The sequence below is a fragment of the Gopherus flavomarginatus genome, chromosome 4, assembly GCF_025201925.1.
Source record: "Gopherus flavomarginatus isolate rGopFla2 chromosome 4, rGopFla2.mat.asm, whole genome shotgun sequence".
Lineage (NCBI taxonomy): Eukaryota > Metazoa > Chordata > Testudines > Testudinidae > Gopherus > Gopherus flavomarginatus.
Genome location: NC_066620.1, coordinates 96,602,676 through 96,630,275, shown reverse-complemented (window position 1 = coordinate 96,630,275; position 27,600 = coordinate 96,602,676). Strand labels below are relative to the sequence as shown.

General features: G+C 40.2%; 2 protein-coding genes across 8 annotated transcripts in view; one reads left to right on the top strand and one right to left on the bottom strand.

Moving 5' to 3' along the window:
* Window positions 1-20,113, bottom strand: part of SERAC1 (serine active site containing 1) — a 52,521-nt gene extending 32,408 nt beyond the window's left edge. For 5 of the 7 annotated variants that reach the window (XR_007773888.1, XM_050949599.1, XM_050949600.1 and 2 more), the window contains exons 1-6: window positions 20,051-20,113; window positions 9,839-9,930; window positions 7,830-7,866; window positions 7,219-7,355; window positions 5,168-5,257; window positions 3,963-4,091 (exon numbers count right to left, since the gene is read on the bottom strand). Coding sequence is in view for 6 of the 7 variants with exons in the window: in XM_050949599.1 (XP_050805556.1) it covers window positions 3,963-4,091; window positions 5,168-5,257; window positions 7,219-7,355; window positions 7,830-7,866; window positions 9,839-9,929 (484 nt within the window). In the remaining variant the exon portion in view is untranslated. The remainder of the gene's footprint in view (window positions 1-3,962; window positions 4,092-5,167; window positions 5,258-7,218; window positions 7,356-7,829; window positions 7,867-9,838; window positions 9,931-20,050) is intronic. The other 2 variants (XM_050949602.1, XM_050949603.1) reach the window with 1 other exon arrangement.
* A 73-nt stretch (window positions 20,114-20,186) lies between these two features.
* On the top strand, window positions 20,187-26,678 carry GTF2H5 (general transcription factor IIH subunit 5). The gene is made up of 3 exons (XM_050949990.1): window positions 20,187-20,304; window positions 21,283-21,397; window positions 25,933-26,678. Exons 2-3 carry the CDS (start codon window positions 21,363-21,365, stop codon window positions 26,111-26,113), a joined length of 216 nt encoding a protein of 71 aa, XP_050805947.1. The 5' UTR covers window positions 20,187-20,304; window positions 21,283-21,362; the 3' UTR covers window positions 26,114-26,678.
* The last annotated feature ends 922 nt before the right edge of the window (window positions 26,679-27,600 follow it).

Here is a 27,600-nt window from a genome sequence, read left to right as displayed (position 1 = left end):
TGGCCCTCGTGGTGATTTGAGTTTGAGACCCCTGGGTTAGTGAAATCTAATTATAGAACATGGTGGGACCAGTTTGGAGAGTCTGCTCTGCTTTTAACAGTCTACCCTGAGACAGGTACTCACAGTTGTGAGCCATTCCAGATAGCATGACACCAGACATGCACAAATTCAACAAGCTATTCATTCGTATCAGAAGTTGCAGGGAGAGATCATTTGCATTGTAAAAATCCAAGGTCCCACAGGAAGTCAGATGGAACAGTGACCTGAACGAAAATCTCCCAAGTCCCAGGCTAGTATCCCAACTACCACAACATCCTTCCTCATTATCACTCAAAGATATATTGTTTACTTTTCATATTGAGACAAAAGCAGCATGACACTGTCTTTGACACACTGGGCTCTATCTCCATTTCTTGCAACAGCCACTTATGGCTGCCATGTCTTGGTTCAGGTTGTCCTCAACCTTTTTGAAGTTTCTGTTTCTTGAAGGTAGGCAGAGATTAGAGGATTTTCAATGTTCAAAAAAGTTGTGGTAAGAACAGAGTCCTGAGGGTGTATGTTCTTCTGGATCCTCCAAGTGCTCAATTTATTTTCCAGGATCGCTTGTAATTTTCTGTTTCAAAGCATATTTTCTGTAGATCTAACAACTCATCGAGGTAATATCTTTGACATCAGCAACATCATGCTTTCATCTCAATCACACTAATGCTTCATGAGAACTCAACATCTTCTTGAATGGAGAACGATTAGCACAATATCCAAAGCCAGTACATCTAGGAGTAAGCTTAACTTGCACACTTGCTTACAAGGACCATCTCACCCAGGCAGCTCAGAAGATTAAGAGCAGAAAGGGCCTTTTATATAAACTTGCAAGCACAATTTCGGGTGCTAATGCGTAGACACTGCACAGCTCAGCATTAGCTCTCTACCACTCCGATGGAGAATACCATGCTTCTGAATGGTTAAACCCTCCCCACACAAAACTAGCTGATGTACAAATGAATCAAATGATAAGAATAATAACAAGACTATGAGACTAACAAACACTGATTAGTTACCAGTCCTTTCTAATATCCTGCCTCCTAACATCAAGTGTTATAGTGCAGCAAAGAATCTCCTTGACAAAACCCCGGAGATACCACAACTACCAATTTTCAAAAATACATAGGAGGCGTCTTGCCACTGTCTCATTAGTAGTCCAGATTAGTCTTCTATGTTACTGACCATGTCCATGATTGTCACATTTTGGCGAGCAAAATGAGAACATGCTGCTCCCTCTATAAGAAACTCTTTCCTCATTACTCAGCTTGATGAGAGTCTGCCTGGCTTTGAGCTGCCATGCCACATCACCTCTGTTGCAAGCTCAACCATTTCAGATGTGGGCTAGTGAGGTGTGTGGCAAATGACTACACCAAGAGACTCAGAGACAGCCCTCTGCATAGTTGTGGATGCACACCTACTGAATGATTGCTGTCTTGTGATGGTCTTATCAGGAGGACTTTCCAGACTCAAATTTCTGACCTCAAAGTTACTGAATGGCTAAACTATGCATGATGCTTACATAAGCCCTTTAGACATTTTTCTTTTTTCTGACATAAACCTGTTTTATTTCCAGACTTTATATTTTGTATTTTGAACTTTCCATCTGTATTGTACCACTTGTACATCTGCTAATATAATAATGTGCATATGTGAAAGTGAATCTTTATTTACTTACATTTTTTTATTCTATTTTCCAAACTTACTAAACATCTGTTTGTCATTCAGACACAGAACCACAAGTGAGGTTTGACATTTTATCATTCAGCAATTTTTGAGTTATATATGTATAAATAAGGCTGTAAGAAAGTGGTGATTTTTGGTTTAAAAGTTGCAGCCACGTTTTTTTAAAGTTATAATTTTGGTGCAGAGCCAAATTTTAGTGCATCAAGTTCCAGCGCCACTTACTCAAATTTGGCCAGGGCACCACTCTGTCATGACTGAGGGGAGGATGGGCGAAGTTTGAGTGATTAGCACTGCAACATCATGACAAGTGGCATTGTAAGTTGGTGCCTGGGGTCCCAACACTACTCAAATTTGTAGCAACTATAAAAAGTTACAGTATGTGTTAGAAGTTGTGGTTTCCACAACAAGACAGTGGCTTGCAGTTTTTGGACACCCTTACGTATAAAAAGAATTCAGGGGCAAGTATATCATATTCCCTGTTCACACAAATCAAAAATAGCTGAACAGATCTTCAAACTTTAAAAGTAAAGTTGAGCTTTGGGCTCTGATCAGAAAGACAGTAACAGTCCCAAAAGGAGAATTTATGGGGAAAAAATTGAGGGAATGAAAACAAGGGATTAAGTCAAGATGCAATCTTAACATTTTATTATTAAAAAAATGCTAAAATAGAAATGAAAATAACGTCACGTGACTCAGTGCATCCTTTGCTGAAACGCAACCATCCCCGGGACTATGCATGACAGCTCTACAGACTGGACACTTTAGTGACTGATTTTAAGTGCTGTTCCAGTCTTTCCTCAGTGGTATTATTTAGAATCCTTTTAAAGTGCATCTTCTACCCAGAGAGAAATGAATCAACAGGAGAAGATTGGAAAAGGATGCTGCACTTAATATAAGATTTTAAGTAAAATGGCTATCCTACTTTATTTGATAAACTGTTCATAATCTCACTCTGTTTTGTATTCTCAGCTAATTAACTTTACTTTGCGCTATCAACCTAAGTGCTGAAAAAGAAATACCTGATTGGCCTGGAGATCATGGGCTAGATTCTTCCCTGTACTTGAGCTTTGGCATTGTAGCTGTATCTGTGGACCTGGTAGAACTAAATGTACCAACAACATAAGCAAGTGTACATTCCTCTAGTTCCCCAGCAAAAAATCAGAAAGCACATTTTCTCAGGAGTACTATATGGTGTACGTGCACCTGATAATAGTATGACACTTCCCTTACTATCCCCCAATATATCTGGATGTACAAAAGACCTCAGAGCTCCCAAAATTCTACCACTAAGAGAAAGATTTCGGAGTGTAGAAGTGAAGGATAGAAGCATATGTTTTTGCACTGCTTCACAGCAAAGAATGTATTGATACATGCCAAGCAATTCTACCACATTTGCCAGAAACTGAGCTCTGAAAAAATAAGGACAGGAACCCTGGGATTTTCTAAGTATAAACATACTGTAAAGAATCTAAATAACAAAACTGAGCTTTTATTCTGAAAAGGGTAAACACAAGACACAATAGTTCCTTTACCATAAAAGAATGTCAGCATTTATTATAAATAGCTGGAAGCTATAACTTATAATACAGGAACATGAAGCTAAATTGGCCTCAAAGAAAAGTTCTCTTAACTAAGTGTGGGGGAGGTTTCTACTTCTCTCTGAGCTCTCAGACATGAAAAAAATACTTTAGGGTAGAATGAATGTTTTAGGATGATAATAGCATGAAAAGTCTTTCACCTCCAGGCTGCCACATCAAATCTAGACAAAACTGGTAGTAACCCATAGTTGTTACTATCCAATAGCTTTTAAGTGGTCTTCATGAATTGTGTTTGATAGCCTCAGTCCTGTCCCTAGTGGACAAATGGATATCACCAAGCTGCCACAACAGGCGATCTTGTTGGCAGTCCCAACACAAAGGTCAAAGAACTAAAAGATACAGAAACTAAGCTACATTCTCTTATCTAGAGGTGGTCAAGATTGAGGCACATTGGTGGGGCACCATGGGGAAGCCTGCACTACAGTCACACGTGCTGTTTTGTGCATATGCGTGCCTTTAATCAGCAATAAATTTAAAATTTAAAGAAAAAAATTTGAAAACCATTTTCAAAAAGAATATCTGCTTTCTCCTTTGGCTACCAGCCCCTTTTCATGTTAGTATTTGCCAATGAACACAGAGCAGTTAAATGAGATCTCATTATGTTTCAAAGATTGGTTAGGTTGTCACAGCATACATTACCATGCCAGTGACTGTTCTCTGCCAGCTGCTGCACCGCCTGAAGCCGAACGATTCTGTCTTCTGATTGACTTCTCTTCAAGAGGACCCACAAGGCACGTTCATGATCTTCTGCAAACTTACTGAAATGTTCTTTACCAAAAAATCACATACATATAATGTTAAAATTAATAAGTAATTTTCTTTCATAGTCACCTTCTTATTTACCAACCAAAAATACTATTTCCTGGATTATTAATATGACTTAATAACCATTTATGGCGCAATCATTTAATAAGTGCTACAATATCAAAAAATTGATAACAGACCAATAAAATGGAAGCAACATAATCTTCAGAAGACCATGGCCAAAATCCTGATCCTACTGAAATCAGTGGGAGTTTGTTTTCATTTAATTTAATAGGGCCAGGATTTCACCTCATCTTTTTACATTTTATACTTATATAGCATCTTTAAACTGAGGATTTCAAAATGCTTTATTTATATTTAAGAACTGATCCTGCATAGTGCTTACCAACCATAACTGCCATTGGCTTCAGTGGGAGTTGGAGGTGATCAGCAACTCTTAAGGATTTGGGCCTTAATCCACTGAACCGCACTCACAACACTTCTATGAGGTACATATTATATCCATTTAACAGATGGGTAAATGAGGGCAGATAGAAAGTTATTTGCCCAACATGCCATATCAAGCTGATGGCAGAATCAGGATTTGAACCTTTAAGTTCTGACACCAAGTCCTGTGCTCTAACACATACACACACACACACACACCCCAAAGAGGTTGCATTCCTTTCAATTAACACTAACAACAATCTTGCTGAAGAGTGTCACACACTCTTCAGCAAGATTGTTGTTAGTGTTAATTGAAAGGAAAATGAAAAATCTTCTACGACTTCTTCACCAAACAATGCTTTCGGCATCACAAAAGTTTTAAGCTTCAAATCTCTTCTGAAAGAGGATGCAGAATTCTGTCCTAGTATGTGTCTAACATTTGTTATCAAAATATAATGCATGTAACTTTCCTTTAAACACACTGTTTGTAAAAGTGGCATGAAATATTACAAACATGTAGGAATATTATAACTACAAACTAGTATCAGATACATAAGAAAAATGCTTCTATTTTCTAAAGGTAACAGATTTGTACTTTTCTAAACATGAATATTAATCACAGACAAGCCAGCATTTCCACTTTTAATGCCTACCATCAAAAGGTCTCCGGAGAATTTTAGCTTCAGTTTCTAGTATTTTCCTCACTATTTTATGAAGTTCTTTTCTTGCCTTGTATGTGAGTCCTATGAAAATATTATAGGCTTATTCAAGGTTGATAAGGGAATTGTTGTAGTATTCTCATAGAATCATAGAACATCAGGGTTAGAAGGGACCTCAGGAGGCCATCTAGTCCAACCCCTGCTCACAGCAGGACCAATCCCCAGACAGATTTTTGTCCCAATTCCTTAAGTGGCCCCCTCAAGGACTGAATTCACAACCCTGGGTTTAGCAGGCCAATGCTCAAATCACTGAGCTATGCGAAGGAACCAACAATCTTAAAGGTTTTTAAAAAACTCTTCGAACAGTTACTATGGAAGAATATTGCACATTACCCTCTTTTGTATTTTAGGTTATTCTCTTTACATAGGTGTGCTTTCCACTGACATCAAAAGAAAAATTAATGCACATATAAATAGGACAAAAGACTGTCACTTTTTTTTCTTTAAACTGGAGGAGTGGCTTAAGATTTGAAATAATCAGTTCCCATGAAACCATAAATTGAAGTTACAGCAGAATTAAACTTAACTCTTTATCCTTTCAAAGTAGGCATTTTATTGTGCGTGGGTCTTTCAGATGAGGAGTTGAGGTCCTATTGTCTCTGCCTGGACATTAAAGACCCTCCGGCTTTTCACAAAAGTAGGGATTTGTTACCAAAGCTTCTCCACACACTCACTGGCACGCTGAATGATTTGTGTTGTTTATTACCAACATCAAACCAAGAGCTGCTTGCATGTCAGTGTTGCTGTAACTAAAACATTTAGTTTTATATTCCCTTTAATATAGTAGGTCCATATTATTTTGCCTCTCGTACTACTATATGTGAACTAATAGAAAAAGGAAATTCTTCCTAGTCTGTTATGCAGTGTATCTATGGACTGAGATTAAAAACGTCAATCTCTACATCTACAATGACACCATTCATGTTCACCATTTAAAATGTAAAAGAATAAAACCAATGTGTGCAGAGGGAGAGAGAGAGCTTTACCAGTCTAAAATTTTATTTACTTAAACAGCCTGTTAAGTTCTGAAACAGTTGCCCAACTTTTCAGTTAGAAAGATGCTTTATATAAAGGACCACAGGGTTTTAGGGTTTTTTAATAATTTTTTTTTTTTTTGGAAATTACATTCAAGAAGATAAAAAGTTCAGCTAACATATTTCCTATATGAAAGAATTATAGTAACTTCACAGTGCTTTTTAATTTATTAGATAATCATTTTCTGAACCACTTAAACTCTGCGGCCAAATAATATGGATAAGGAACAATAAAAGCATAGAAGTGATTTTGTTACAAGATTACAACAGTACTCTAACACTTAGGTTATACAAGAGATGAAACAACTCCAATTCCATTTCCTAATAACAATGATAACATGGCTGTTTTCAGGGGTCCATGAAACAGTGTCAGTTTAAGTGATCAGCAGTTATACATATGTGTCAGATGACGCTCAAAAAAATAAAGGAAGGAGAATGAATAGGTAATAATCTTTACCATTTGCCTCTGGAAGAGAAAAAATTTAATTCATACCTTGTGTGACGCAAGACAGCACAGCTGAACAGTATTCAGCACTGACAATTGCATTTATTACTGTTGAGATCCTCACCCCCACTCCAGCCCCTGTGTGCCATGCAAAAGGTCCAGAGAGGCATATGAGAGCCCTAAAACCTCTGTACCCAGATGGGACAGGAATCCCTACGTATAAGCACTGTCAAAAACAGCAGCGAGGATGCCACCTCCAATGACCCCTTTGCAGCCCGGGTGGAGGGCACGTGCTGGGGTGGGAGGGGATTTGCCAAGGGTGGGACTGCAGCATGCAAGTTCTGTGCTATGCTTCCTACCGGCACAATAGAAAATCTCAAACTATGTTTATTATGGGACCACGCAGTGTGACCAAATTATTTTTAGTCCTCTTTTACCGTCCCAGTGTCTCACACGTTGTTTGAAAAGCTGCTCTCTTAGTTCTGTCTCTCAGCACACAATCTTACCTTGAGATTCACTGGGATCTAAAGAAACTGTATTTACATAAATATAGGACTTCAGTTTCTCTTGCTGTACAGCTTGAGTATCGATTGTCAGTAACTTCTTTAGGGCCAGAACTTCATATGTAATAAATACAAAACCTCTAAAAAAAAAAAAAAAAAAAGAAAGGAAGGAAGAAAAGAAAATGGAATATAAATACTGTATTAGTCATAGAGTTTAAGGCCAGAAGGGCCCACCATATTATCTACAAATACAAATGCAAAGAATGAAGGCGGCAAATATAGGTTGAAAACTGTTTTACGGTAAATCATTATTTGCTCTATAGAGAATATATTTTATAAAATACAATATACACATTTGATCTTCTTTGTAATCAAGTGTTTGACATGTTGCAGGGGCCAGTATAGTGTCTCAAATAATCAGGGCAAAGAAAGAGAAGTTATCTTAATGGACAGTACTTTAAAATATGCAAAGATGTTCAGTTATCATTTAAAACTTAAGGTACTTCATGTTTAAAGATACTTTAGCAACATCCTTTTTTTGGGAAGTGACATAACTTCAGATATAAATAAAAGATTAAATTAAATTAAATGGGTAATTGTTAGTTACAACTTACCCGAGAATAAGTGATCCAGTTAATTTTGAAATTTTTCCTTAAACAAATAAAGAACATCCATAGTCAAACAAACGGTGTGCATACAAATTGTTATTAAAAAATTAAGGCATTTGATCAGTTCTGGATACGGTACATCAAAAATGGTTAAAATTTTAAAGAGGAATTGAGCAGGCTTTTCATACTCATTTTTCTGTTTCTAACTCCATCTTTTCAGTAGTTGAAAACAATTGACAGATTCTATTTTCCACGTCAGGGCTCGGCAATCTTTCAGAAGTGGTGTGCCGAATCTTCATGTATTCACTCTAATTTAAGGTTTCGCGTACCAGTAATAATACATGTTAACGTTTTTAGAAGGTCTCCTTCTGTAAGTCTATAATATATAACTAAACTATTGTTGTATGTGGCATAAATAAGGTTTTTTAAATGTTTAAGAAGCTTCATTTAAAATTAAATTAAAATGCAGAGCCGCCCAAACTGGTGGCCAGGACCCCCGGGCAGTGTGAGTGCCACTGAAAATCAGCTTGCGTGCCGCCTTCAGCACCCGTGCCATAGGTTGCCTACCCCTGTTCTACATTCTTCCCCTCTAGTTTTAAATTACAAAATTCCCTGCTCCCACAGCTAAATAAGCTAATAAATCATTTATTACTGACAGTATATTTGTCTTCTCTTCAATATTATTCTCTCTTGCTGGTAACATTCATAAGCTCAGTAGCAGGTGATCAACAATATGACTTCTACTGAACTGTTACCATAAACTACGAGGAAGATTCCTCCTTTAAATAAATAATTTCACTGAGATCTCTGTTGTGCGGGGGTAAATACAGGAAGATACACGCTCTTATCTGTCAAGTCTTGCAAAGGTCTCTCTAATAGGTTTTCTTTACAGGAATTCAGTCAAATCTTATTCATCTAAACAGGACAGCTGACACAGTACTTGGAGCTTATAGTGCTTTACACTTTAATTCTAAGGACACGGGCCAGGCCTAAGGCATTTTATACCTAGACAAGGTGAGCCTGTTTTTGGATTCCAGAGGAGCCAATGGAGAGGGTCTGTTACTACTGGGAGAAGCGAAACCCAATAGGACATATCTCATCCTGTCAAGAATAAACTTCCTTTGGAGACTTGCCCCACCTCCCACTCCACCAGGTTCTGTCCTTGCAGGGAAGTAGCATGGAGCAGGCTTCTCAAAGATTTCTGGCATGAAGACAAGAAGTAGCTACATGCTGGAAAAGTTACTGACAGGGAAGGTAAAACAGGCATGAAACACAAAGTCTGCTATCTATCAAGAATGGAAGTATCCAATCTTCGATGCTGGGACAGAGAGATTAGGAATCCAGAGGGCTCTCCTGCTAGAGAGGGAAAGCAGAAGGAAGATAGAGAGTAAGAAAGAAGGGCAGAAGGCGTACTGCCAGCAGGCAGGCAGGAAAAGAACCCAGGAGCTACGTTTACTCAAATGTTGCCCCTTGCTTTAAGAATCTCAGGTTAAGTTTGTTCCTATGGTTCTAAGGGTGAAAAAACAGACACTGAATGAGGTCAGTTTATGGAAGCTTAATGAGATGGTAATTTTTTGGGACACTGCCATCTTGTGTTCTAAAAATCTTTTGGGTCTTCTTCCTCCCCCCCAAATAAATTCAGTTTCTAGCCTTTACGGTTGTGAAGCTAGTCCTTTGTGATATGAATAAAGCATTAACCAGTGCAGAGCTATCTATCTGAGCAATGCTAGCTACGCCACTCATGTCAATGAAGTGTTGACACTGAAGCATAATAATGATATTTTAAATGACAACTCTGTTTGACAAGGTCAGTGATGGCAATACATTGGAGGTATGGGAGAGAGACTGAAAACATGAACATATCATCTCCAAGTACTTTGGGGTTACAAATGGTATGTAGACCTTCCTAATATTATCTTGTGAAGTCCAATACATAATGTAAATACACAGCTTATTGTAGCAACAAAGTCATTTTTATGAGCTCATTGGGTTGATATTTACAGAATTGCACTTACTGATATCTTTCCACTGCAGATCACTTTTTGTGGTTGGACCAGAAGTTCCTATTCTTCTGCAGCAAAATACACAATAAGCAGCCAACGACATTCTGTAGATGTACAAACAAAAATTATTCATTTAGGTAATATAATTAAAAACCTGCAGCAAATGTCTGTGTCTTTTCCCCTCAAGAGCAGAAAAGCATTATTCATTTATATTGAACACTGAAGTGACAAACAGCTAGAACCTAAGAAATCTATAAATTACTGCATTTGGTAGCTTACACTTCAGTGATAAAAGTTTAACACAGTGCTTTATAAAACTGTGTGTTACAGTTGATTTTACTGTGCATATTTTTCAAATTACCTCTCTCCTCTAGTAAGTCTCCATTGCCAGGGGCAGTGCCAGGCACCAGTGCATCAAGTGCAAACCTGGGGTGGCAAGCCGCAGGGTGTGGCCTGCTGGCCACCGTGAGGGTGGCAGTCAGGCTGCCTTTGGCGGCATGCCTGCAGGAGGTCCACCGGTCCCGCAGTTTCAGAGGCAATTCCGTGGCAGGTATTCCGAAGGCGTGGGAACAACGGACCTCCCGCAGGCGTGCCTTCAAAAGCCACTTGCGTGCCATGCTTGGGGCGGCAAAATACATATAGCCACCCCTGTCCATTGCTGCACCTTAGTAGCTATTCATTTCATTAAGTATTATATATTTCCACAGGTCCATAAAGACATTACTCTGCATCATATACGCTTTTCAACCACCAATATGTAGTAATCTCATTGTTCTTAATGTTTAGAACTGATTTTGTTCATACAACCGTCTGTTTGATAGGGCTTTCAACAACAAAAACATTTACATCTTCGAAAGATATATTTCACAGAAAATGTTAGAAGTCTTCTTCCGTTAAAAGAGTTATGATTAGGGCTACAGTTTTCACATGGAGGTCACAATGTTCACGGTAATCATGAATCTGAATAGAGTCCATGAGGAGCCCACACTGTACTCATTCTGCAGCACCAGCTCCTGTCCTGTGGGGCTCAGTCCAGGTCCTGACTCTGCGCACTGCAACACCACTCAGGTTTGGCCCTTCCGCTCTTCTGCAGATGAATATAGAAGAGTGAATTGGCCAAATCTGATTAGCACTGCAACCTAGCTACCCATACAGTCACAATACCACTCTGGTGCGGCCCATCCGCCTCTCTGTAGATGGAAATATAGGGGTGGATGACCAAACCTGAGTGGTGCTGCAACCACATGAGATAGGTTGTAGCACCCAGAGTAGTGAGCTAGGTCCAGCTCTGTGCGACAGGAGCTGCTAACGCGGGCTCGCTCTTCAACCCCTCGCTCCTTTACTGTGACTTAGTTTTTCCCTGCACCTCTGCTGTGAAATTTACTAAATAATTCTGTGCCAAAAATCGTACCCACAGTCCTGATCCAAGAAGGTAAAAGTCTACACTTGATAAACATATGCTTTGCTCTAAATTTCTGTCATGGCCTGAGCTGATGAAGATCAAGCACAGTAAGGAGGTTAAGCACTATCCTACAGAAACAACTACCCTCATAAAAGAAAAGAAGCAAAGAATAGCTGTAGCTATCAGGTGGAGGATATTTTCTAGTGTGTGAAACTATAGCTCCCTCAACATTAAGAAGAGGTAGAATATTATCAGGACTGTGACTGCACTACAGTGTTTTTCAAACCGTGGGTCGCGACCCAGTACTGGATCGCAGCATGTAAGGCACTGGGTCACCTTGCTCTGGTCCGCACCGTTGACCGGGACGTTAAAAGTCTCATCGGCAGTGCTGCCCAGCTAAGGCAGGATAACGTCTACCTTTTCCAACACCATGCTGCACCCCAGAATTGGCCAGCATCGGGTCCAGCTTCTAGGCAGGGGGGCCATGGAGCTGCGCGTGCTGCCCCCACCCGAAGCACCAGCTCTGCATTCCCATTGGCCGGAAACCGGCCAATGGGAGCTGGGGAGGGGGGGCAGTGCCCGTGAGCGAGAGTAATGAGGAGCTGGACCTGTTGCTCGCTGCTTCCGGGGCATAGCGCGGTCCGTGGTACCAGGGTAGGCAGGAAGCCTGCCTCTGCATCCCAGCTGTGCCACTGACCAGGAGCCGCCAGAGGTAAGTCCATGCCCCAATCTCCTGCCCCAGCCCTGAGCCCCCCAAAACCTGAAACCCCTTTTTGTACCCCAAATAACTCATCCCCAGCCCCACCCTAGAGCCTGCACCCCAGCCCAGACCCCTGACCCCTTCCTGCACTCCAACCACCTGCCGCAGCCCTGAACCCCCACAAACCCAGAACCCCTTCCTGCATCTCCAGCCCAGAGTCCTGACCCCTCCTGAACCGCAACTCCCTGCCCCAGCCCTGAGCCTCCTCCCACACCCTGAACCCCTCATTCCCGGCCCTATCCCGCAGCCTTTACCCTCACACCCTACCCCTCCGCCCCAGCCCACACCCCAAATTCCTTATCCCCAGCTTTGTGCGGTCACAGGCATCAACAATTTTCTTCAACTGGGTCTCCAGAAAAAAAAGTTTGAAAATCACTGTTCTACTATAGAGAGAGGTCAGGCATGAAGCAAAATAGATATCTGATGTGAATACAGTCCCCACCACAACCACAAAGCATATTTTAAGAATATGGAAGCTCTGAATAATTAATTTTGCCAAAGGAACATACAACAGTCAGTCTGCCACTGAAGTATCTGAGTGCCTCTCAAATAGTAATGGGTTTATGCTCACAACACTGCTGTGACATATGTAACTACCATTATCCCCTTTTACACATGGGAAACTGAGGCTTAGATAGCCACACTGCAATTTTATCAACTACATAGGGCTAGTCTACACTACCACGCTACATAGGCGCACCTGCAGCTTCTGGTGAAGATGGGCTATGCTGACTGGAGAGCACTCTCCCATCGTCATAATTATTCCACCTCAACTAGAGGCAAAAGGTATGTCGGCAGGAGAGTGTCTGCTGCCAACAGAGTGAGGTGTGGACACCGCTTTAAGTCGATGTAATTTGTGTCGCTCAGGAGAGTGGCTTTTTCCACACCTATAAACAACATAGGTTATATCAACTTAAGTGGTAGTGCAGACAAGCCCGTACGATTCTCTCTTACTCCTCAAGTAGTATCACTGAAGTCAGTGCCACCACTGAAGAAATTAGATGCTATTCAATGTAAGTAAGGGAATCACTATCAAGCCCAAAGTGATTTAAGTCACTTGCCCAAGTAACATAGGAAGTTTGTGTCAGAACAGCGAACTGAACCAAGATCTCCTAAGTCCCTGTCTAATACCTTAAGCTCCAAAACATTCTTATGTTCAAACGTGGTACACAATTCTCTTAACATTAAATAATGTTCCCTTGTTCCAGAGAAAGAATAATACTGTCTCACCGGGCCTGAATCACCATGCACTACCCTCCTCCCCTAGTCCACTGGAGGGATTTAATACTGCTTCTAGCAGAGTTAACTCCTGTGCAGATCTACACTTGGAAATGCACTAGTATTTGAGCAGTTTCTGCACAGCTCCACTCTATTCTTCAAACAAATTCTGAAGAAAACTTCAAACGAAATGCAATACTGTCAGTGACATAGAATTTGACTATTATTGGCTGAATTTGATGCAACAATAAGAGATGTGTATTCAGATTCTCTTTCATGTCTTAAATTTCATGCGGAAATCTCAGGATATAACATTAAGATACACGAGAAGCATCACATATTGAGGGAAGTTGATTGTGTTCCCCCTACAGATGTCCCCTTTATGGTCATAATGGGTTTAAGTGTTACAGAATAAGGGTTACTCCTTCTGCATATGATTTATATGGGACCTATTACCCTAATGTCAGGGAAGATACCAAGATTTAACTGCATTGTCTCAGCAGATATTTTAATTTTCTGTCCTCCAAGTGAATAACTCCAATACTTGATAACTTTCAACATTTTCAAATTACAATACCAAGAAAAATTAGAAGATACTGTTCTACTAACTAAATCTAAATTAACACTAGGGCTCTGGGCAGTCTATTATGTTCAGATGTGGATTCAAGAAGAGGTAAAGTGCTCTTGGCTAAATTAAGTATTTACTGTCTACATGGGGCTCAGAATCAGATCTGGCATAAAAAGCTTATAAGAAGAGATGTACTGAGTCAATAAAACTTTATTAAAAACTCTTAAAGTTACTACCTTATTTCACCGACTGCCCAGTACGTGTCTTATAATATTAGAATTAAACAAACAAATACACTCATAAACATTGGAAAACCAGAAGACAGAGTTAAGGTTGCAGTTCTCAAAACAAGATGATGGAACGCAAGTAGTTGAGGTTCAGAAGTTTGAACTGATGAGTTGAAGGCTGAATGACTTCATTACTTACTTTCCATTACAGGTTCCTACATAGTATGTCTATAGTACATACTATAAAAATAAACAAAATATTATAAAAATATAAAAAACTGTGTACAGGTTCCTACATAGTATGTTCCTATGCAGTTTCACAAGGAAGTGATGGGAATCCAGAAAAGATGTGTTACCATTCATATTTTATACAGATATATGTGGCATTTTTTACCCAAGTGTGATTGTTCTGTGTGCATTACAGTTTGAATATAGGTAATCAAACGGGTTCAAATGGATCCCATAAGACAAGAGACCCCATGGAGTCAATACATGGGAAGATCCGGCAATCCATTATCAGACAATGGAAAACCACTCCTACTTTTGATCACAGCAATAATTATAACTAATACTGAACACTTTATGGCAAATCCTAATACATGTTCAAAGTCTTTCCAGAATATTTGGAACATGTTTCTTCCAATGTAGTGATGGATTCCATAAGAATACTAAAGGTAGATTCCAAACCCAGGATTACTGTTAATACGGATATGGTAGGTTACTGTAAAATATAAACAAAACAAAAATTATAATATGTCCCTACGTACACTACGGTAACAACACAGAATTATTATTTTATTATAGGAAAGAACATAAGAACGGCCATACTGGGTCAGACCAAAAGTCCATCTAGCCCAGTACCCTGTCTTCCAACAGTGGCCAATGCCAGGTGCCCCAAATGAACAGAACAGGCAATTATCAAGTGATCCATACCCTGTCGCCCTCTCCCAATTTCTGGCACACAGAGGCCAGGGATACCACCCCTGCCCATCCTGGCTAATAGCCATTGATGGAGGGGACCTACCCTCCATGAATGTATGTAGTTCTTTTTTGAACCCTGTTATAGTCTTGGCCTTCACAACATCCTCTGGCTGAGTTCCACAGGTTGACTGTATCATTGGATGTTTGTGTTCATATACTTATATAAGCTGCATTAATGAAGACATTAATTTCTTAAAATGCATTTAAAAAACAAATGAGTACTATCAAACATGTGTTCAACAATTAACTAATTATATTGGGAATATAAAAATGCCTTTTAAATAAACAAATGTCAAATTAAGTCACCATATGACCACAGTTCTTACTAACTCAAAATGACAAACTAATGCATGCACACATTGACAGTGCTCCCATAAGAAAAGTCTTTATGGGCCTGATCTTGAGGGATGTTGGGCACTTGGAACTCCCAGTTAATTTAAAGTGATCTCCAAATGGAAAAAAATAAAAATGGGCTTGTGCCTCTTTTTTAGTATTTGTTAGTTTCTGATTAATACTGTTCCACTCCTTCCAAGAAAAAGGAGCAGTTGCTCCATGTGATGATTTGGGGAGTCTTATTTGTACAATTTACTAATTCTAATAATATGGAGGAGTTGTTATGAAAATTGTTATATCTCAATAGGGATTTCACCACTGCTGGCAAGACCCTCTCACATCTTCCCCATACCAGCAACGGAGAGTTGTCAATCTTAACAATTATTCCCTGACCACACAATAGTTATGCTAAGGAGGGTTTCCAAATTGGGAAATGAGTTCCCTCCAACTTCCCTCAGCACGGGGCTGGAGAATGGAAGTTCCTGAAGCAGGACAAAGAGACATGACAAAAGCAGGTTATAAATGTCTCACCAGGTCAAGACTTGTATAAACATAGGAAGTTGTGAGGGGAAGGGGATGAACCAATCAAGGTCAGAGAAGGCATGATGGAGAGAGAAGGCCTAAAGTTTCAGAATATAAATCATGCACTGGAACAGAAAGATTCTAGATAGCTCCAAGGAACTCTGACCTAAGCCCAAAGAATACTCTGGAGTGGTAAAGAAACTGAGGCAGGGAATTACATGTAGGGTTTATTATTTTTTAAAAGATCTGTGTATTTCTCATGCTATTAACAAGCAGAACTGTGAGTCCTGTACAAAGTCTGTATGTGTTGTGTGCTACATGGTCTTTGAAGAGGTAAACCAGAAGGCTCACACCTTCAGGTGGAGATTTGGGAGAGGGTGTGTTTAAACTACAGGAGGACTGAACTGGTTCTAGGGGCTGCACAGGGGGCCATGCGGTCACAGCTCTCAGGAGGGGATCCTACATAGAAGCTCTGCACCTCAAGTGTGTGCCTGGGCTCTATTCAGACTCCAAAGGCTTAAAATACTTGAGGATCTAGCAGCTAGGTAACCTCACAGCAGTCTGGCGAGCAGCCAGAAGGGGGACACTCAATTGGACCTGTGACACTTGGTTCCTTCCCTTCAGCTCCTGCAATGAAGTTTGGGCCTTGTGTTCCCAGAAAAACTCTATAGTCCTGTCCATGCTACGGAGGCTTTAGAAAAATTTCCTAGCATTACTAATATCAACTTAGTTAAACCATAGCATAGATAACAGCAGCAGCCAGCAGGCTATTTCTCAGCACTGTGATATCTAATTCTGCACAAAATAAGCCTAAATTAATGGGGAAAGGGGCAGAGTGAAGGCACTTTGTCTATGCATGCTCTCCTCCAAGTTGCCTTTGACAAGGTGCTGGAAAGACGGTTGGCAGCTGGCACGCTGTCTAAACTACAGTTCTCAAAATCGCTAACACCAGAGTATGCAATCGCCTGAAACAGTGTAGACAAGGCCTACACTGACTGGAGAACTAGTGAAAGGATTTCACAAGACTCAAGAAAATGAAAACTGAGCAAAATGAGAGGAGGGGAAAAGATTTTTGGTTTCATTGTTTAACTTTTTGGATTTGGTTTATTTGGTAACTTTTAAACACCTCTTTAACTTCAATGGCTAAATAACATTTTGGAAGAAGGACATTTGTTGATTGAAAGGGCAGGTGTTAAAACTTCAAAGTGTGACAGTGCAAAATACCAGATTCATAGATTCTAAGGCCAGAAAGAACCACTGTGGCATCTAGTCTGACTTCCTGTATAATATAGGCCATAGAAATATTTGTTCCCCATGTAGGTACTTATAGACTGTGATCAAGTCATCCCTTAATCTTCCAATTGATAAGCTAAATAGATTGAGCTCCTAGTGTCTATCCTTATACAGCATGTTTTACAATCCTTTAAATCAATCAATCATTCTCCTTGCTCTTTTCTGAACTCTCTTCAATTTATCAACATCCTTCTTGAATTGTGGGCACCAGAACTGGACACACCAGCACCTGACAGAACTAAAACCAGGAAAGACTAGCCCTTACATTAGAAAATGTAACAAGCAAGAAAAACCAAAACCCTAACCACTCAAAACCAGAGGGAGGGGGGGGTCAGGGAGAGATGTAACCCCCCTTTTAAAAAAATCCTTTGCAAATCATCGTTAATGGGAATTCTAGCGGCTCAATATCCTTAAAGATCAGTCTCAAAGGACTTTATTCTACTCCCACTGAAGATAATGGAAGTTTTCCCCACCAACAGCAATTGGAGCAAGATCAGTCCTTAAAGCACTGATCATAAAAATATTCATGCACATGAGTAACTAGTTCAATGGGACTTCTCACATGCAAGTACTTGCAGGATCAAGGTCTAATTTTGCAATACAGGGATGTGACTATTTTCTTTTTAAGAGCTAAATTATATCTCTTCATTTAACAAAGAAGCTGCAGGTCTAACAAATCTCATAATCTGAGAATACATGGCCCTTCCCATCATGTTGTACATGGATTTGTTTATGGTAAGTGATTACCATTTATTTAATACAGAACAGATGAAGTACATAATTGTTAGGAAAATAAATATTTCCCTGGACTCCGGAAGATAACTCCACTTACAGAGGAAAACTGTCAATTCTGGGCCAATGTTTATTCCCCAGCTGCCTCAACAAAATAGGCAACACACAGTGAAATATCCCAATGGCACCACAACTGGTCCCTTTAGGGAATTTTTGTTTTCTATTTTTATTTTTAAAAACATCCAAACTAATCAACAGTAGTATCTATAAACTCTTCATTCATGGATTCTTTATGACCATAGGTAGAACATACTACTTGAGTGGTTATTAAGGATTAAGAGGTTAAGAAAAAGATGCACTGCATTATGAAAGGTATTGCCTTTTCGTTGTGTCTCTGCAGATACGATCAAGTTTATGGTCTGATCCTCCTTTCAGAAAGATTTTTATAATACCACTTGATCATAGTCTGTAACTGCAATAAGCACACTAATCTGTAACAGAAAACACTGCAGTTCCCCGCAATGATCAGAAATTTCATTTGAAAACACAAGGCCAAAGTCAATGTCATTCCTTTGTCTTCAGTGGGTCCTGTATCAGCCCCCTAAGGGGCAATACTGCGTAAGAGCTCAGAAGAACAAGAAAAACAAGGTGGGTGAGGCAATATCTTTACATGAATGAACTTATGTGGGTGAGAGAGAGAAGCTTTTGAGCTCCACAGAACTCTTCTTCAAGCAGAAGAACAAGTTGTGACTCTAGACAGGAGAATAGATCTGTCTCCAACCCAAAAGTGTAGTTAGCATTCTGCCTGTTTTCACACAGGGTTTAGGGCTGTCGACTGTTGGAATTTTGGACAAACATGATAATTATGATAAGACAACACTCCCTTTGCTTAAGTTATTTGGGGTCCCAATAGTTTTCCACTGAAGTCAGAAGAATCCCAGAATCTCTGGGATCATGCTCTTGGGCTGCAGGGAGGAAGAAGCACTAGTCTCCGACAATTTTATAGGTATGAAACATCCAGATGTCACAACAACACAGGGGGAACAACCAGACACTTTAAAGATGACATGCAAAGGAGGGGGGGAAATCAATCTTATGCCTTTTTACTTCTTTAATGAAATCTAAAATATTACTTTTATTTATGCTTTATCCCCACTCCTTCTTCAGGGAGACTCCACAACAGCTAGAAAACTAGCAAAGCAGCAGACAAGAGTCAATGGAGTGAAAGCTGAGCAACTCAGAAGGGAAATGATTTTTAGTCAAGGTGCTTAAGACTCGTTATTTCTGTTGCCTTCATTGAGTGCTATTTAACTCCAATGTCTAGTGAACATTGCCTTGAACGGAGACACTCTTTCTCCAGGTAATCTGCCAAGCCTTTGGTTAAAAGGTTGAGCTTAAAACAACTTTGATGAGGGGGAGAAGAGCGCTATTTACCTCTCTGTATTGTGAAAACTATTTATTCATATCCTTTGGTTCCTATCTTTTTAACCAGGGCCTACCCTAATCCCACAACTGCTTACTTTGCTTAAGAGCCTTTGGTAAGGTACCTTGTCAAAGGTTTCCTGAAAGTCCGGTTAAACTACATCGACTGTACATCACCCTTGTCCACATGCCTGCTGATACTCTCAAAGAATGCTAATAAATTGGTGAGGCATGAGTCCCTTTTCCAAAAGCCATGTTGACTCCCAACATCCTATGTTCTTCTATGTGTCAAATGATTCTGTTCTTGTTCCAACCAATTCGCCTGATATTGAAGTCAGGCTTACCAGCCTGTACTTGCCAAGATCGCCCCGGGAGCCCATTGCAAAAACTTCATTTAGCGTCTCCACAACAGCCTTGTCTTCCTTGAGTGCTCCTTCCGCACCGTGACCACCCAGCGGCCCCACTGACAGTCAGGCAGGCTTCCCACTCCTGTTGCACTTTACATTTTTGTTCGCTGTTTGTTTTAATCTTTCTTCTAGTTGCTCTTCAGTCTTCACGTTCTGTTCAGGCCTGTCTCATTGCACCTCCACACGACACTGCCCCGCCGCCCGCAGCCCGTTCCCTCCCCTAGCCCAGCGCCCCGCAGCGCCCCCATGCAGCCCCCCCAGATACCCCAGCACAGGGGCTGCCAGAGCCGCTCCCCACACGTGGCTGGGCCAACAGCCCCGCCCCTCGGGCTCGCTCGCTCGCCCCCCGCCCCCGTTACCTGCCGCGCTCCCAGTCAGCGGCCACCTCCCTCCCGGCTCCCGACAGCTGTCAATGACATACCGGTGTGTCGTCAACACGCGAGACGGGCCTCGCCCAATCCCCGTTTAGCGCCAGGGGCGGGGCAGGAAGAGAGCCGTGCTGGTCGCGCATGCGCACGGCTGCTTTGGGGGTTGTCGCTGTTTGGTTCTCTCTTTAGAACCCGCGCGGCTGTCGGGCTCGGCGTCGGTTGTTCCGTCGTCAGGGAAACCGCAGGTTGGTGGCGGGGGGGAGCGAATGGGAGCGGGCGTCACTCACCCCCGCTGCGGTGCTGCCCTCAGCCCCCTCCCCCACAGCCGCGCCGTGCGCAGCCCCATCAACCTCACCTGTTCCCCCCTCCCCCAGCGTCACCTCAGCCCTGGGCCCCCTGGCTCCCCTGCGCCGGGCCGCTGCCCTGGGGCTGTAACCGACAGACCCGCCCGCTGCACAACGGGTGACAGGGGCTCCGTCCCGGTATCACCAGACTGGTCACCTGGGAGCTAGGGGCTTGTCCGCGGGGAGCAATAATGGGGGGCGATTCCTGCAGCCACTCACCTGCTGGACGCTCACTGGTGCCTGCAGACCCTGCTGGTGCGCACTGGTGGTTCCCTGATGCGCTTCAGTGTTGTCCTGCTGTTGTCAGGGGTACTGCATTACAGCGCACTAGCAAACGTTACAGAGAGATTGCTCCTGGCGGTATATACTGCTGTGATGGGTACTAGATATAATGTACATTACTTGTTACAGTATTTACCAAAAAAAAAGGGGGGAGGGGTTCTATGTAAAACTTAAACTGCTAAAAATAAACCCTGAAATTAAATTAACCCCAAAAAAACCAGAAGCACTACTTATGATATTCAAAATCACTATCTATATTCTTTGTATGACTCATTTAAATAAACGCTGTAATTCTTTGTAAGATAGAAGATTCTGTATTAGTAACTACTACATTTGTTCCATTACTGTAATGTATGAAACAGCCTGCTCCTCATTTATGGTATTATTGAAAAATGTATGTATTAAAAATGTTACTATCTTCTCTAAGACTAAAATTAATATGCAAGCTAGAGTTTATTAATGTATGTAGGTTTTTGTTTATATTTTCATGTCATTTCACTAATTTTACAGTGACTTAAAAGTATACAAGGCCAAATTTAAATGGCCATTTTGATCAATGAAAAATCTGTTACATTATTTTTTCCCCCCTCTTTTCAGTCTCTGGTTACAAGCATAACCCAAAGCAAGATCTGTGTTCATTATCTGCCACATCTGGGCTTTCTAAGTGTGTTGAGAAGATGGTGAATGTCCTGAAGGGTGTTCTTATAGAATGGTTAGTAGTTAAACTGAATTTCAACTGAACACATTTCTTATTTGTTTAGTGCCTAAAACATCCTAGACACTTTACAGAACATGTAGTACCCTCACTCCCTTCATCTTTTCTCCCCCTTCTCTCCCACTGAATAGAAGTCCTGCACAAATTCTGCTTAGACCAGTATGCAACTGTTTGCAGTTTATAATCTAAAAAAGTGAGTTGTACTTAGTCTGTAAATTATTGCTTTCTATACAGTAAATGTATGCCACATAATCTAAACCATTGCCATTAAATTCTAAATAAGGGCCAGACCCTCAATTATCCCCAAAATGTAGATAACACTAGTCAGGGTCTATGACATCCACTTCATGGCCATGATCTTGGTTGTACGCTATACATGCCTTCTACTGTGCATTATGTTATACTTAAAACTTATACCAGCATAGCTGTCTTAGTCAAGAGTGGGGGGACAATCCACACCTCTAGAGACATAGCTATGCTGAGAAAACCTGAAGTGTAGGTGCAGTGAAGCTGACAGAAGAGTGTTGTTGGTAGGGCAGGTAGTGATCCTACGCCAGCAGGAAAAACTCCTTTTGGTATACACTGTATCCACACTGTGGTCTGTAGTATAATAGTTCTAGACTACTGTCAGGACAGTGCCAGGGTGACCCTCCCTGGGCTATATTTTTTGTGGTCAGACTTCACAGTGATAAAGTGTGAAGTGTTCACAATGCTTCTGAGGATTTGTCCCTAAGGGCCTGATTCTGCACCTATTGAAGTGAATGAGAGTGTTGCCTTTGAGAGAATTTGGCCTTAAGTAACCAAGACAATCAAAAACTGTTAGTATTTTGTGAAATTAAACATGGTAACCCAATATTAGAAAGCAGTGAGCCATAGTTATACTGTAAAATACCCAGTAGCATACTGTACTGTGTTAACAAACATCTTCAAGCTGCTTCATGGAATTATTCCAACACTTGCTACAGTCTCTCCTTTTAACTTTTTCCAGTAATATTTCTACTATCCTTGCTTTTTCATAGAAGTATTTGTGGTATATGTACTTAAACTCTATTCTCTGACAAAATTATTTTCCTTCGGAGTAAAAATCTGATCAGCAGGAGAAGGTGAAAAGGTGGGAGAGAGGAAAGATGTGTGGGAGATACAGCGAGGAAAGGGTCTTTCAACCTACATGTAGTGCTGATCCCTATAATGTAGTTATTTCAGCTTTCAAGCAAATCAGGCAAAGAGTTTGTTATAGTTTTAGTGAAGGCTAATAAAATAGAAAAGTCAGAGAAAATTGAAGCTAGTGACCATGTAATTAAATCGTCTTGAGCTATTATGGTAAACTATGCCAACAGGTTTATCTTCAGCTAACAGGCCATGACAGGCAGTTAAGGAGACTCAGACAAATGGGAGCAAAACATTTAAAAATGTTTGCCTTTTATATAGACACTTCTAGCATTTGCTTGTCTATTCACACATTAGTTCCATGCTAACAGCCCTGTCTAATATTAATGTGGAAGAAGCATGAGAGTAGCATAGCAATTGCCAGTGGGACTTCTCTGCATTCCACTCCTGTATGCGTTCATTGCCAGACTCCCAGCACCCCAGCTGCTCTCAGGTGTGATAGGTATGAAGAGCCCATCACTTAGCTGCTTTTATAAATATTTTTAAGTGCAAGAAGGACTTGAACCTACAGCAGCGGTTCTCAACTGTGGGTCAGGACCCCAAAGTTGGTCACAGCCTGCTTTGAATGGGGTCGACAGGGTTGGCTCAGACTTGCTGGGACCCAGGGCTGAAGCCCAAGGGCTTCAGCCCTGGATGGCAGGGTTCAGGTTGCAGGTTGCTTGAGCTTCAGCTTTGGCCCCCCTGCCCAGAGCCGTGAGGCTCAGGCTTCGGTCCCCCCCCCTTCTGGGGTCGTGAAGTAATTTTTGTTGTCAGAAGGAGGTCACGTGCAATGAAGTGTGAGAACCCCTGATTTACAGTATTTACTGTGCTACTAACCAGTGCCCATCCACTGTTTCCAGAAAGCTAGCTGGAAAAGCTTTGCCAATTGTTGTCTTGCTGCTCACGGCCAGCTCAGGGAGTATGCATGGAATTCTGTGCTAGCAGAAGTCATAGAACTGTTGTAAGGGAATCTACTTCCTTAATATTTTTTCAAATTAATTTTTAGAACTTGTGAATGATGCCAGATGGACAGCACTAGAAACTGAAGTGATCGGTTAAAAACAACAAAAAATGTTTGAATTTTGTATCTGTAAACAGATCAAAGGAAAATTTGGCAAGGCACTGAAGTCGCAAGCTTCCCCACCCTTTTAATGTGCATGCTAAGCCCTGTTCTGGAGGGACCACATCAAGGATTAGAATATAGTTAAGTCTTCATGTATTAATTTAAAGCCTTTCTGGTATAACTGCCAGAAGGGCTCCAATTAATGCTAACTGTGATGGTTTTGTGGTGATGTGGACATCTGTCCCATGGGATCTGGCCTGAGACTACTAACTCTTTTCCAACAGATCACTAAACAGCAAGCAAGCAAATGCTAATAATTATCTGGCACTAGCAGTTTGGATCGGTAACCTGCCGTTGGATGAAGTTCAAAAGGAGACAACTGGTTATGGAGGAATGATAAATAATTTATAAAGAAGCACTTAGGGTATTCAATTTTTCCACCTTCGATTTTATATAATCTTAAGTTTCTTTCCAGACATGCCAATGCAAATTAGTGTAACCTCTTTAGATGAGCATTAACTTGGTGGCTTTTTTCACTTTTCTGGCTTCATAATTATTCTGTATCTTGCAAACGTCTTTCCTCACTCAAGTCATGCTTCTATGTGTTTTGAGGCCAATATCTAAAAGGATTTCTACATCATGTAAAAAGTTTACATTAATTTTGTGGTACGCAGTTCACCCAAATGTGTTGGTGGTTTTGTTTTCCCCCATAGAAGGTCTGGAAATATGGTAACTGGTACTAATATCAATTGCAGACCTTGCTAAATCTTATTTCCTCCTTTCTGTCAGATAATATAATTTCTAATATAAATAATGGTTTCTATTAAAAGATTCTGAGCCCCTTAGTTCTGACATCTACTTTTCCAGCACTGACTGCTGCACCAGCACATTCCAGTTGCCAGAATCCAGATTAGTTTAAAAATGCATAAATTTCACCGAAGAACATGCTTTTCCTGACTTGTGTAAAAATGTGTATATATATTATTAAATAAGTGCTGTGTTCCACTGATATATTTATATATTTCTGTCAAGTCGAAACTGCTAAATATATCAGTGGAACACAGCACTTATTAAAAAGTCTCATTTTAAATTATCTAGTCTCTTTGTAATGTGGCTATTGTAAAGATTGCCCTTCTTATGATATTACCTACACCTCAGCTCAATAAATATTTTTTATCACTGACCCTTTAACTAATTACATTTAAATAAAACCTGAGAGCCCCAGAGGAGCTAGGTAAGGTGCCTAGATAAGGTATTGAAAAATTAACTTTAAAACACTACCAAAACAACCCCACAAAGTTTTGTCAAATATAAAATATTAGATAATTAAGGATTTACTGAGAAACTCTTAAACTCCATTTTGTGCTTCAGGTACAATACTATTTCATGCTATATTGTACTTAGGGCCGTTCATTTTCAGTTTTTATAGAAAAATTCTCAGGTTTTACAAAGGCTATTATACAGTTTTTACCCATTTTCATCCTAATTTTGGACCACTCACGTATATGAAAAAATGGATTGTTAAGAAAATCCAATACATTGGGTAAATGTTTATGCTAATAATAAATTGGTCTAAGTGTAAATGCAAGGCTATCTGTTAAAGACAGTGTAGTGCAAGACACGCATGCACATGAATATGTACAGTGCATGTAATAAACCACAGCATTAAATTGCTTTTACTTTCAATACTCTTACTTTTCTCTATTTTTTGCTTTTTTTCTGTCCTCTCATTGCCCAGTATTAACCTGATATTTACTTAGACAACTGTGAAGTAAATTTTTTGTGCTGATTTTCATCTATGTTTTTAATTTTTGTAATAAACACCAAAATTCCCAGGAAATTTTAAACAAAATCAAAACTGAAAGCAAAGGGCCTTGGCTTTGTCTATACTATTTATAGCTAAATCAGGTGAGAACAAAAATATGTAAACTGAGGATATTAAATTATAATAAGTGTTCAGAAAAGGCAAATGAACCTTAAACTCATTGTTCATGTTTTACTGAAAACATATTTTTATAATACCAATATAATCAAGTATTCTCTGCAAGTCAGGCAATCAGTTTTCTTCCTCTTGGGCACTTTTAGCCAGTCACAATATAATTTATAAAGTACTCCAAAAGGGTCAGTGTTGCCTACATCCATCATCTTAGAAGTGCTTTCCTAAAAGTTATTCTTAAGCAATAAAGAGCTCTTGAAAATGAGGATGCTGCTCAGGAAGCAGTTTTCACATTCCATTATTCCAAAGTTGTTTTACTTACTGCTGTGTTGCTGTATTGTGTCATATGACAATAATATGGATTCTGGTGCATGTTTGTCTCTACAGTGACCCAGCCATGAAGCAGTTCCTGCTGTATTTGGATGAGTCAAATGCACTGGGGAAGAAGTTCATCATACAAGATCTGGATGAAACGCATGTTTTTGTGTTAGCTGAGTTGGTTAACTTCCTCCAGGAGAGAGTGGGCGAATTAATGGACCAGAACTCTTTTCCTATTACACAAAAGTAAAAAGACCAGAAAGTGAATTGACTATTCCAAAATTGCAAGCAACATACATGGAATCAAAAGAGTTTTATTGTTCATTCTCTGCATGACTGATTAGGGAGTCTTAGAGAGAAGTGGTTACTATAACAAAATGGATTGTTTCCATACACTAAATACTTGTGAATTGGCTTTGATTTTTGCCATTTTGAGAGAGACTTGAAAAGCAGGATACCTTTCAGAGTTTGCTAGTCTAGAGGATTTTCTGATGCTTGGTATAAAAATACCATATTTGTGTTCCTTTACCCTCCTCCATTTCTTTTCTTGTCAAATTACATTATCTTACAAACAAAGGGTAATGGTGTCTTATTTATCAGCATTTCCTTAGAATATTGTGTGTTTTACATTCCTGCAGGTGAAATTAGAGCAGGTTATCGTATGATTGACTCTGATTAAACCATCTGTATTAACATATTACTTTGTGTAACTGATGAAACACCCTCAGTAAGTTGAGTGCATGATGACATGGAATACTTAGCTTTTATTTTTAAAATATTTGATGCACCAAAATAAATAAAATGTTTTCCCCTCAGTTTGTTAAACTTTCTTTACTAATTAATCATTTGCTAGCATAGCCTTGAGACAGTTACCTAATTCATAGTTCTGTATTTTTTCATTAAAATATTTGTATGAAAAAACAAAATACACCAATGATTGTTATTAGATTTAAATGGTTGCTGAACTGAATAGCAGCAACAACAAATAGGAAGGAGAAATATGGCTGTAAATAGGGGTCAAATAGCACTTGAGCATGTAGCAAATTCACCTAAAAGGAATTAACACCTCTTTACAATAAAGTGCATAAATAGGAGGTTAAAATAAATAATCACTCTGTCTACTTAAGAATACTGTGAAAGTTGATATTCCTTAACTTGAAAAGAGAAGAAACAGTTCTCAATTACTGCAAAACTTCTGTTTGAATTCATAAACCACCATTTCAGATCTTAGCCTATTCAGCAAGTTATGCTGTTATATTAACATATTTCCATCGAAGAAGTGTCATACGTGGAACCCAGCAACAAATAAAGTAGTATAAAACATTGAAGAACACAGAGGGAGTTTTATCATCAGTTTTATCAGTTTTTCTCCCTGAGCTGGATAGCAAATGACAATTTAATGAGACTTATAAATGACCATTTGCAAATGCAAAACTGTGAAATACTACTGCCAAAAGATAGACTTCAGCAGGGCTTTGGAGCGGAGCCTGGAGCTGGAGCATGGACCAGTAGGTTTTTGCCCGGAGCTGGAACGGAGCAATTCAAAAATGTGATAGCTCCAAATCCCTGGACTTTAGGACTCTGGGAACTAGGGTAAAGGGGTCAGGGCACAGGTAGTTGTCTCATCCATCTTCCTGGCTGAGGGTAAGGGCCCAGGAAGGGTCATGCACATCCTGAAGATGAATGCATGGTTCCACACATGGTACCTACCAGAGGACTTTGGCTTCCTCAACAATG